Here is a 13,143-nt window from a genome sequence, read left to right as displayed (position 1 = left end):
AAATTTTCAATCTGAGTCCAACTAAACTCATAAGCTAGAACACCACAATTCTAAATAGAAAACAGGAAAGTTTACAAGAGTCTAAAAGGTCAGAACAAAGCTTGCAAAAGAAAATGCCCTCAGCAGGGTCACTTATTAGTGCTTGTAACCATGAGGAACAATGTTTGGTTTAGTGATTCACAGTCAAATTTAGTTGAGTGGGAGGAACTAAAATTATCTTGCAAAATCCCCACAGGGTGGAGTTTGAGCAGTTAGTTGAATTTCTCACTTTAAGGCCTGGTCTATAAAGTTACAAGAAATTGTTGAATGGCTCACTGAGAAATTCTGGAATCTGAGGACCACATTGGAATCCAAGTAAGTAAGCACTAAAGCTGTGATGTTTACTCAGTACACAAATTAATCATTGTATTTTCTGAATGGAAATGTTATGTGATATAATACAATGTCATATTGTTTTGGATATTGCTTGTTCTTCTTTTCTGATTTTAATTAACCTTATAAAGAAAAATAGAATGGTTGTTCTAAAAGGTGTTTCAATCCTTAAACACGGGTTAATGAAGAGATCACTAGTCAGAGAGTGAACAGAAAAGGTTAATTTCAATAGCACACTACAAGTCATCTGTGAAATTTTGTGACATTTGACAAATGAAGGTTAGTTTTACAGTTACTTGACTTTAAATGGTAATATTAGATCAAAATCCAGAAGAGGGAACTGTACCTGCAAATTAAACTTTAAGTTTTCTGTTTTCTGGTAACTCATTGACTTATTAGTCATATAGTTTAGAGAAGTGAAAATTCTACCCTGGAGCACATTTTCTTCCTCTCTTGTAAAGTACTTGCTTAAGAATGGAAAGTTGGTACATTTTTCTCTGTTTTGCAAACAGTTTTATTTTCTTTTTTAAAGGAATAATTAATGTTTTACTAGTTTTAAATAGTTGGAAAAGGAGTTGCCATTTAGCAAGTTAGTTTGAGAATACAATATATCTTAATCAATGTCATCCCTTTCAACATGCTCAGCTAAACTTCCCTTTCCTACTCCTTTCCTCATTCTTCTTAATGCTTCTTAATGTAGACTATACATTGGATTCTTTTTTTGTTTGTTTTGTTTTTTGTCGATTGTGGGGCCTGAATTCTGGGCCTGAGCACTGTCCCTCAGCTCTTCAGCTCAAGGCTAGTGCTCTATGACTTGAACCACAGCACCACCTCTGGCTTTTTCTGCTTATGGGTACTGAGGAATTGAACCCAGGGCCTCATGTATGCAAGACAAGAACTCTAACGCTGAGCCACCTTCCTAGCCCTATATTGAATTCTTGACTGCATTCTTCCCCCTTCTCTTCTTTATTTATCCAACCCTTTCCCTTTGCTCCAACCTCACCCCTTTCAACTACCCACTTCCTGGTGTTATATTGCTGAATTTTAACTTTGTGTTTCTAAGAAATTACACTATTTGAATTATCCCTCAAGTCTACTGTATTTTAGTTAATGCATGTATATACACTTGCATACACTCTATTTACTTACACATTTATAAGCTAAATCTAGCTTCTATATATAAGGGAAAACATGTACCCTTCGTCTCTCTGAGCCTGACTGACTTCATTTCACCTTTATTCTTTTGTTTTCATTTTGAGGAAGGAGACATAGCATTGCAGCAGATGTGCTGTTCTTTGTAGTGTGGAGTAGATGTGAATAAAGTCACTCTATTCTCAATGATTCATTAAAAAAAATTGCTCTGAGTACTTATATCAAAGAAGATTTACTTTCCTTCTGAGAGAAATGTCAGGCTCTAAACTTTGAACTCAGTACAATTTGCTCACTTGCAGGAATAAATGAAACCTTCCTTTGTAAAGATTAACCACTGAGTTCTCATGGTTACTTAAATGCTTAACCTTAAACCAAAGAGTTAGGTGAGACTAAATATTATGATTCCATGCAGAGAAGCAGCTGTAAAGCAGACTAAATGGTTTAGCCATGTAAATAAAATCGTGGAAGAAACATTTACAAGATTTCAAAAGCTAAACATGAAGGGCAAAATGGTATTGATTTTGAGAGAATTATGAAAGTATCTTTTGCTTTTTTATAAAAGATTCAGTCAGGCTCCAGAGGCACAAGTCTATAAATCTGAGTCTGAGATCTGAGGATAGTGGTTCAAAGTTAGCCAGTGCAGGAAAGTCCTTGATACCCTTATCTCCAATTAAACATCAAAAGGCAGGGCAGGAAGTAGAGCATTGGGTGAAGTGGTAATGTGCTAGCTATGATCAAAAAAGCAAAGGATAGTACCCATACCCTGAGTTGAGGTGCCAGGACCAGCACCAAAACAACAACAAAAAAAATGCACAATGTAAATGGACCTTAAGCATTATCTCCTGAAGAAAGTACAATTTGACTTTATATTATACAACAATGGCAATGCTTCTTCCTATACACCACATGGTGTGCTTGTCCAACTTGTTAACACTAACTATGTGACATGCAAAATTTGATAGTTTTTACAAATTTATATAAACCTATCAACTAATTGGTAAAAAGATTCGAGGCACAAATTATGGCTTATAAAACATTGTTTTGTTGATGTGGTGAATATAGAATTGAGCACAAGTTAGTATGAGTTAATAAATTCTAGTGAAGTAACTGTGTTATTTTGAGAACTGAAGATCATACTGAAATCTGTTGGAAGTTGAGCATAGTTAGGGTTGGGGAATGGTGTTCTATCTTTGAGAAAGGCTGCTAATTTCAATGATCACATCATACCCCAAGTGTGACAATCCTACAAATGGAGCCAGCCATTTTAAATTTGCCTGGCTGAGACTGTATTGCAAAGAGTTTTTTCAAAAGAGCAAATGAAGCTAAGCACAATGGTATACAACTTTAATCTCAACACTCAGGAATTAGAAGCAGGAGGGAAAATCTCATAGCTCAAGATTTAGGACAACTTGAGCTATCTCGTGAGATGTTGTGCCAAGTAAAAAATTAAAAAAAAGAAAACTGATTGGAGTGTGTGTGTGTGTGTGTGTGTGTGTGTGCAGAGAGAGAGAGAGAGAACAGAAAGAGAGAAACAGAAAGAATAAGTATAAATTCAAAGGTAGTCTGTGATACTGAGTAGACTGAAAGACTAACCAAAATATACAAAGAGAATTAATTGCAGAAATATCAATTTAAAAATCAGAAAAATATACAAAGAGATAATATGAGGCTCAAGTCTTCGTTGTCTCAAGATTCTGCCCTGTACCAGTTCCCACTTTTTGTTTGTGATTCAGCTGTGCCTGAATCTACTCTACTATCACCATAACCTACTTTATTTTGTTTATTTATATTCTGTACATGCCAGGGCTGCAGCTTCAGAGGAGATTACAACATTTTTACTCTTCTGGATTATTTATATATAGTTGTTTAAGAAAGGAAGTAGCTAACTTTTTTTTTTGCAAGGGGGAGGTGTTGACAAGTAGGTTGATACATGCCTGTAATCTTGGAACTGGGAGGGCTAAGACAGAAGGATCTAGAGTTCCAGGCCAGCCTTGGCTACACAGAAAGTACCAGTTTTATGAAAGATCATAATTTTAATGAGAAAGTTTGCTTTTACTCAGAATAAGTGTTATGGTAATAAACTGTTGTGAATATTCATGAAGCACCACCTAGGATTTAACATCAAATCTATGGAGTCTCAAAGTGCTAATTCACCAAAAATGTTCCTAAGTATGAAACAATCTCTTATTTCTGAGTTCAGTGGAAATATTTCTTTAATAATAAGGAATATCTCCTGTGAATAGGTTATTGGTCATGCCAAAAAATTCACCAAGCTATTTTGTTTATTGCCTTATTCAGCTGTTATTTTTGGGTGACCCTATCTAAAAAACTTCTCAGCAATAGAGTGGCCATAAAGATGTACTAAACATGGCAGAGCTTCAAGTAGAAAGCAGTTCATTGGAGAAGATCAGCATCTTAGTCAAGCTACTATAAAAATAAAAATAAAAAGCAGGCATACAGTAAGGATATTCCTATACAAATCTCCACGTGGATCTTTGCACAAAACTGCATAAAAAGATCTGGTGTCTGTCCACAGCTATTTGTCGATAGCCTGGTAGCTCTGTGATTCTTCTTTGCTTCTGGAATAATGCCCTACAGTTCATGCTTTAACCATCAATGCTTCCCTTATACTCTGAAAAATGAATCTCTCTTGATAACATTCCTCCTCCACCGTTGCTTCTTGCTCTGATTCTTTTAAAATTGCAATCCTGTTTCTAACTGAATGAGTAAATGTATCTCATAGCACAAATTCCTGAAAGAATTTGATTATATGCTCAACTAAACACTATCACCACTGTTTGCTTAGTAGTTTCACAGCAAGTCATTCACAGACCATGATCAGAGCAGTGGGCTGTCTTTAGGTGTCAAGTATCCAGCAAATCTTAATCAGCTATGACCTGACAGCACATCATGTCAAGTGAGAGAGATAGTTTAGTCAATATTTTTTTCATTGGAAAGCTAAAAGTAGGTACCCATTTAGAATGAAGTATGGCAAACATGTTCATCTTTCTCATTCATGCATACACTTGAATAAATACAGTATTTGGCAGAATATATTCTTTATTATAAAATCTTTGCACATACATATTGTTGATATTTATAAGTTAAAACACTAAATTGAGAAAATACATAATGTAGATTTTATGAAAAATGTGGTGTTCAAGCTAGGATTTTGAATGGTGTCTAGCATAGGATGGTGTCTAGCATAAGAATATGTAGAAGGGAAAGAATATGGCATTAGAGAATTCACAGATTTAGAATATTACAAGAAAACTGCAAACAATTTAGTATGATCAGATATTGAAAGACAATCGGCAATGTTAGAATCACTGACTTTGTTATAAAATAATAAATTAAGCCACTCAACTGGTATCAAAACTAAAAGACATTCACAAGTGAAGTTTAGTATCTTTATGGGAAAATATTAAAAAAAAAAAAGATCAACGGATCAGCATTAGTGACTGAGAAAGGAAATAGCAATCTAGGTAGAAAGTACAAATTACATTAGAGAAAAATATTTATGATAGTAATTGTTTATGGTGGAAAAGCAGAAAAGTAATAGAAAAAATGTGACTACATTCAAATTCTAAAGCTCTTTCATTCTGGGTGAGTGTTTGACCTAGTTTTTGATTCTAGACTTTAAAAATTGTATGAATTGAAAAATGTCAAACACATTTTGTGATGCAGTTTTACCATAAGTTTCAGACTCAAGTTTCCAATGACTCCCTTGACTTTGCTACTTAGAGATTCAATAGCTATCTGAAATTCAATATGACCCCTAGAGTTCTGTGATTTCCCTCATCAGTTTTTCTTCCCCCAATATTTATTATTTTATCACACTTCACATATATTTTAGACCTGAAAACTAGAAAAAAAACCCTTACCTGTTCTCACCAGAGACAATTTGTTACAGTTCTACCTGGTTTTCTATAAAGTAGGTCACAAATCCACATTCCTATCTATGTGTTCTCTCAGTCAAATTCAATCTATCAGCTCTTTCTCCTCTGAATGAATGTAATAGCCTTACTATGATCATCTTTCTCAATTGTTATAAAGCATACAGATGCAAAGTCATTTTTGATTAATGCAAAATTATACAATATCATTCTCCTACTCAAACTCTACAGTGTTGTGTGGAAAAACAAATCAGTGATGGAGATTTACCTGGGAAGTCAGGGCATTCATTTTCATCATGAGAACTGCATATTCACATAAAAATCACCATTGCTTTCTCATTCAACTTAGGAATGCATGCAGAAGTACTTCATAATGAATTTATGCCTCCCTATCACACTCTATCATCATTCTGCCCACCCCCTTTTTATTAGTGTATTAGTTGAACTGGCCAATATCTCCTGCTTCTCAGAACATTTGCAGTTGCCGTCACTTTTCCTAAGGTAGGGTTGTCATATGGTTGACTTTATAACATGATTTAAAGATGCCTTTTCTTCCTAATCCATTCTTCTCAAAATGTATACAGAGTGAGATTTGCACTTAAATATTATTTTATTCTCAGCGTTTGTATAGCTTTCCAGATAGAACTACAAGATATATTTTAAATGAGATGCATACAGACAAAAAACAAAGAACTGTCATAGGTAAAATCAAGTTAGCATTGATGCTCAACTTAAAATTAGTGGGAAATATAGATGAATAAAAATTTGAGTAAAATGTTAGAACATATGCTGATGTATTTATTTCCATTTATCGCCTCTAGAAACAGTATACCTTCCATAATACTGGGTCGTACAGAATGAATGCTAAACCCAGGAGAATGTCACTTCAGAATAACAGAGTCCTATCTGTTCTAAGATGGTCTGTGTGACTATGACAATGAAGAAATTGCTTACAGTTACCAGCAACAGAATCTTCTTTGGTATTCATATGGAAAAAGTACCAACCTTTAATGTGAAGTTACCTTCAAGATCATTCACAAGTAAGGCAGGGGAAAAGAATATAGGTTGCATGGTTTCCCTCATTTTTGGTAGCTAGAATGTGCCTATAACACTACAAGTAAACACATTGAATAATTAATATATATTAATTTACTGTATATCTGTATGTATATATATATAGCTATATATATATATATTCTGGAACATGATAAACTGTATAGGACTCTAGGCCACACACTAAGGCCAAGAAATGGATGAGAAAAGCTCAATGGTTATGTGCATATGATCATATAAAATAATATTTTATTAAATGAACTCCAGTGAAAGGAAACAAGAGATTTCTTTAGTTGTTATTGCTGTTTTCTTTTCATTTTGTCTTATTAGTTTATATTTGGGAGGCAAGGGGGTTACAAAAAAGGTGGAACAAAGGGTCAGCAAATACAACAATGATAATCATTGGAAGTTATGTGGAAAATGATCTGTCCAGCTTGTAGGAGTGACTGGAAGAGGGGAAGAGAAGGGGAGACATGGTTCAAAAAGACTTGTACTCATTACTGATTCATGGAACTATAACTGCTCTGTATATCACTTCTATATTAACAATAAAAATAGAATAAAATAAAAGAAAGGAAAAAAGTGCATAATTTGAACTTTGATACAGTAACCATTTAGGCAGAAGAAGCAGATAGAAAATGATGTTTTCTTTCTATTTTCCAAAAAAGTATGTTTTACTGTTACCATCAAATAGAGCATCAAGAGGAAAAAGGATGTCTCAAATGTACTTTTTTCCATTTCCCCAGGTAATAAGAATAGAAAGAACTAATATTTCCTGAGAACCTCCTGTAGTCTCAGCAATGTTATCGTACTTAATCCTTTTAATGTCCGTTAAGATATGGCTTTTTATTTTTTATGAAAAAAAAAACTCAGCTGCAGGCTTTAATGCTAGTTGGCTAATTATTTCTAAGGCTGGGAATTGACAATTTATCGTTGTTTTCTTGTTGTTTTGTTTGGTGGTAGTCCTGAGGCTTGAACTCAGAGCATGTACATTGTACCTAAGATTTTATGCTCAAGTTACTTTGAGTCACAGCTCTATTTACAACTTTCTGCTGGTTTAGTGAAGATAGAATCTCATGACTACCAGTGCTGGCTTTGAACACTGACACTCAGTTCTCAGCCTCCTAAGTAGCTAGGATTACAGGTGGTAAGCCACTAGTGCCCGGCAGGAATCTAAGATTTATTTTTAGAAGGTACATCAGTCAAAGGACAAGTTTCCTCCAGGAAAGTGATCAAAATGAGATTGTTTTATTATTTTCTTTCTCTTTTAAAGAACGATTTATGATGGAGTCTGTACCTCCTGAGCTGCCAGCAGACACCGTGCGGCGCATTGCGGCTGAACTAAACTGTCACCCAACAGACCAGAGGGTGGCTCTCCACCTAGATGAGGAAGATAAGCTGAGACATTTCAGGGACTATTTCTATATACCCAAGATGCAAGATCTGCCTCCAAGTAAGAATATGGGGGAAGGCTTTTAAAAATCAATTAATTAATTTACTTTTGCTATACTACATGTTTATCATAAATCTCTGAGAAATCATTGTTCCATTGTATAATAAAGCCATTACAATTGTGTCTGAAAAATAGCAGGTCCCTGGTGCTATTAAATCAACCTGTCCGCCTACCTTAGCCTCATATTCTTTATGTTTCTTATCCTCCTTGGAATAAAACACTTACAGAGTGTTTATGCTGTCCTCTACATTCTCTGAACAATACAGTGACTGACTGATAATTATAGGCAGAGGTATTCATGTGTGCTCTCAGCACTTAGAGCTCGAAACAATGCTTTTCAATGTGGTATTAGAGTATCTCTTATTTTTTGTGGCACCTAGTTGATAGTAGTAAGATGTTTGTCTGAACTGGAATATGTTCTGTAACTTGGATAGATAAGGAGTGATGTTATATGAATAGCCATCATTGTTTGCTTGCTATAAGCAAACACTGAGATGGTAAGAGTTACCTAAAAAATACATTTACATTTCTGAGCAGACTACAGTAAACTAACTATTTCTGCTCTGGAGGAGATTGTATTAAAAATAAACTTTATGAAAAATGTGAAGAATGTCATATTTAACTTTTTTTTCCATTTTACATCAATGAAAAATACTACAGAGTGAGTGGAATTAATCCAGTAAAGTTACTTCACATACCTTAGAAGAGTCTGCCTACATGCTAAGGTTTATGTGTTTAGCAACTAATGTTCGTTTTGGTCTACTTGACATACTTTCCTAAGTAATTTTGTCACATCTATGAGTTTATATTTAGAGTAAGGAGACAACTAACAAATTTAAAGAACTTAATCATGCCCACTAGGAAGTATTTCTCTTAGTGTTGGTGTTAGCATTGTGAGCTACATTTTCCCCAAGGTAGTGTGAGATGGAAGTGTTGATAAAGTGAGACCTAAGTAGAGATAAGATTGTGGTGAGAAAGTGTGCCCAGCAGACTCAGTGTGAAGCACAGCCAGGTGCTTGCTGAAGTTTGTTCTATACAAATGCAATGGTATCATCCTTGCGAGTAAATAACCCTAGTGTGTCTTTTGTATAGGTATGTATATGTGCATGTACATGTGCATATGCGTGTCTGTGTATGTGTTTGTATTTGCAAGGTAGAAAAGCTTCAAATTAATCCGCATTTCCTGTCCTATGAAAATCTTCCAAAAGCATGTAGTAGTTACATAGAATCTCAACTAATTTTAATATGCTAACACAATACCTAAATGAAATACTCCAGTGTAATCTTGAACTATATGAAATAGAACCTAATAAGTTTTGGGGAAATGAGAGCAATAAGACATGGAGCCTTAGATTTAATTTTTAAATATTCTTTAAGAATTATTGCAAGCATTCCCACCTATGATTTTTCTGATATCTTGCCATTAAATATACATTTTCCATACTTTTGATAGAATTCACTTAATAAATTTTCATCTGTTGTTAGGTTCTTACAAGTTTTATTTTGGAAGGGCCTAAAATATTTTTATCTACTAACTACTCAAGAGACTGAAGTCTGAGGTGGTCCACAGTTTAAAGTTATTGAAGGCAAGAAAGTCCATGAGACTCTTCTTCCAATTGATGAGAAAAAAGCCAGAAGTGACTCACATAGTAGAGCACTAGCATCACACACACACATACACACACACACAAATATATTTCTTTACTAAAATTCATGAAGTACTTAATGTTCATCATTTTTCTAAAGATCATAGCCACAGTCAAAAAATAAGAGAGAAAGAAAGAAGGGAGAGAAGGAAGAAGGAGGAAATGAAGGAGGGAGGGAGGAAGAGAACAAAGGTGGAGTGAAGGAAGAAAATAGACCAGAAGCAGGAAAAAGATGGAAGAAGAAAGAGAGAAGGTACAAATGGTAAAGTATGTAACACAATAAACAGTAAACAAATGCCTATGTAAAACCTGGCATTAAGGTTGAAGAAGTAAATAGTAAATGTAAGCGAAGTGAGAAAACAAAGGATTCAATACAATTTTTAATTTTCTCAGGAGGGTTGCACCACTTCCTCTCATTAATAAAAAAAGAAATTCAATTTCCCATTAAATAATTCTGGTTTAATATCAGGAGAAACAGCATGAGCCAAGATTTTGGCTCATCTGAATAGTGGTGTTATCTTGACATTATTATATTGTTTGGAGTAACTCTTCATCTAATAGAGAACTTAGGAAGCTAGATGTGTTGATGCATGTTAACAGCCTAGCATTCAAGAAGCTGAGACTCTCTAGTGAGACATTCTTTGAAACATTTAAAATGAATAAAAAGTTTTAAAAGTAAAATAAAAACAACATTTTCTTTCTATCTTTTATTGTTTTGGAATCTGTGTCCTTTGGTTCAGAATCCAAAGAGTCAGCGGTGTTTTAAGCTATAGGAAAATAAAGATCCAAAAAGGAAAGACAAATATTGTCTGTATGTCATTCTGTGTGGAAGGTTTCAGATCTTGCCCTCAGACATGTCCCTTACATGGACAGAGTTTGAACTTGGTCCTTCCAACTTGTAAAATAGACTGAAAACAAGTTATCACTTAACTCTTGTAACCAAATGAAAACCTGACAAGTCTGTTGTGACAAAGGAAAGACAGAATGGACCTTAGGACACAGAAAGTAGTTGCATTTACTTTGCAGATATAAATATAAAGTCTTCAGCATTTAGGCAACAGCTGAAAATACAGATACGAACACCATCCAAGAATTATAGCCTATAATGAAAGAGTTAGTGAAAATAAACTTTTCATCACTGGCAAGAAAGATAAATTATACTAAGAGGATACAAAGAAGAAAGTGAACATAGTGTTTTTAAAAAAATTTTTAATTTTATTTCATTGTAAAGATGGCCAATAGACACATGAAGAAATACTTGCGTTCTCTAGCTATAAAAGAAATGCAAATCAAAACAACACTGAGATTCTACCTCATCCCAGTTAGAATGACTATAATCAAAAAATCTAATAACAACAGATGCTGGAGGGGGTGTGACCAAAAAGGAACTCTACTGTATTATTGGTGGGAGTATAAACTTGGAAAGCAGTATGTAGGTTCCTCAAAAGACTACACATAGAGCTCTCCTATGACCCAGCACTCCCACTTCTGGACATTTACCCCAATGACCACAAACAAGGATGCACTAAAGCTACCAGCACAACTATATTTATTGCAGCATTATTCACCATAGGTAGATATAGAACCTATCCAGATGCCCCTCAGTAGATGAATGGATCAAGAAAATGTCATATATATACATATATATATATATACACATATGAATTCTATGCCTCCATCAGAAAGAATGGCACTGCCTTATTTATTAGAAAATGGAAAGACTTAGAAAAGAATTGTATTAAGTGAAGTAAGCCAGAACCAAAGAAATATAGGACCTATGGTTTCCTTTATTTGCAATAATTAGTATACGTCTAAGCTAATCTGATCAGATGACCAGAAAAGCTCAAAAGCTGTGTACATATGACCATATAAGATGATGCTAAGCAAAATGAACCTCAAGATAAGGACACAGAGGTTTTTCTTTGTTGTTGTTGTTTTAATGTTCTATGTGATTTTTTTGTTTCTTTAGTATGTTCTTCCCACTATGGTATAACCTCTGTTCTCACTGTATTTGATTTTTAGTACCCTGTGTCTTGTGTATACATTTATCTAATTTGTGGAGGGGAAGGGGAATAATGAAATGCTTAAAGAAGGACACAGGGCGACCCATTACAACAATGAGACTCACAAGACACTATGTGGATAATGTACTTTAAAACTTCAGTGTGGGGGGAGGAGTGGGAAAGGTGGAGGAAGAAAGGGGTAGCAGGAAAAAAATAAAGGAGGGGTAGCAATGCTCACCAAAAATATACTCATTACCTTACTCATGTAACTGTAACTCCTCTGTACAGCAACGTAGTGTTTTAAAACCAAAATGTAGACAGGCATTCAGTTATTGCAGACCTTGTAAGTTATTCAATAGTCTTAACTTTAATTACTTAACTAGAATTATGGGGACTGGGGAATTTCTAATTTTTCTAGGAATATTTTGGAAAGAGTGAAAAATAGGGAGTGAAATATTAGGAACTGAAATTAGTTTGCCAATATCCATTTCTACATGAAAGAAAGAAAATAAGGACAAAGGATGTTTATGGATGTCGATAAATATTGCAGCAAGGAGTGAGGAGAAAGGGAGAGATGGAAACAGAGAGAGAGAATAAGAGAGAGAGAGAGAGAGGAACAGAGGGAAAGAGGGAAAGAGGGAGGGAGAAATTAGACAGAGACAAACAGAAACAAAGATAGAATGATGATTTTCAACCAAAACATCTATACTGGTTTTGTTATCTGCCTTGGTATTTTTCATTTCAGCCCCCAAAATCTAAAATCCTAAAATGACATGTAAATTGTTGAAGATAGTTTTGGCTAATCTCAATGCTTCAAAAGTTGTACTGACTTCAATAGCGAAAATCAATATAATTCAGATTGACAGTTCTAAACAAACAAACAAACAAAACAATGGCGCCAACTCCCTTGCAGTCTTTCCATCCTTCTGGCAATATGTTATCATGTCTACCTTAGCCATGTGTAAAGACCTAGAAAGATAAATATTGTCACTTTCCCCTTGTGCAAAATCTGTCTTACACAAGGTTGTGAATTTTCCTAAGAATATGTTATTTTAAAAAAGATGGTGTGTCCACCCCTGAAGATTTACCTAAAAGATAACAAACCGGGATACAGTAAAGCCACTAGCACAACCATATTACAGCTCTATTCACCAAAGCCAAGGTATGGAATCCGCCCAGATGCTCCTCAATGGACAAATGATATATACATATGCAATGAAATTTTACTCATCCATGAAAAAAAATAATATTGTACCATTTGCAAAGGACTAGAAATTCTGTAAAAAGAAAAGAAAAATAATATACTAAGTGAATTAAGTGAAATCAGGGCCAGAGAGATAAGGAATCCATGTTTTTTGCTTTATTTTCTTACATGTGGAAGCTAGATTTAGTTACAAACACATAAATACATTGGGTGGTATACAATGAATGAAAATGTATTAACTGAACTATGGCAGATTTGTGGGAGATCTCAAATAGTTCAATTCCAAAAATAAATAAATTTAGCAAAGTAAAAAACCAGGAAGCAGGTACTTGAAAAGAGTGAGGTGGGGGAATGGGGGAATAAA

At 34.5% G+C, this 13,143-nt stretch overlaps 1 protein-coding gene across 3 annotated transcripts in view; it reads left to right on the top strand.

Annotated features, from left to right (window-relative positions):
- The first annotated feature begins 242 nt into the window (after window positions 1-242).
- Window positions 243-13,143, top strand: part of Kynu (kynureninase) — a 98,691-nt gene continuing 85,790 nt past the window's right edge. Inside the window, exons 1-3 of one of the 3 annotated variants that reach the window (XM_013030071.1) lie at window positions 243-354; window positions 6,242-6,460; window positions 7,747-7,926. In XM_013030071.1, the coding sequence (XP_012885525.1) occupies window positions 6,337-6,460; window positions 7,747-7,926 (304 nt within the window). In that variant the 5' untranslated portion in view covers window positions 243-354; window positions 6,242-6,336. Of the gene's footprint in view, window positions 355-556; window positions 652-6,241; window positions 6,461-7,746; window positions 7,927-13,143 lie in introns of those variants that run through there. The other 2 variants (XM_013030072.1, XM_013030073.1) reach the window with 2 other exon arrangements.

The sequence above is a fragment of the Dipodomys ordii genome, unplaced genomic scaffold (genome assembly GCF_000151885.1).
Source record: "Dipodomys ordii isolate 6190 unplaced genomic scaffold, Dord_2.0 Scaffold126, whole genome shotgun sequence".
Classification (NCBI taxonomy): Eukaryota; Metazoa; Chordata; class Mammalia; order Rodentia; family Heteromyidae; genus Dipodomys; species Dipodomys ordii.
The sequence above is the reverse complement of the archived record's forward strand: the minus strand, read 5'-3'. Positions and strand labels throughout refer to the sequence as shown.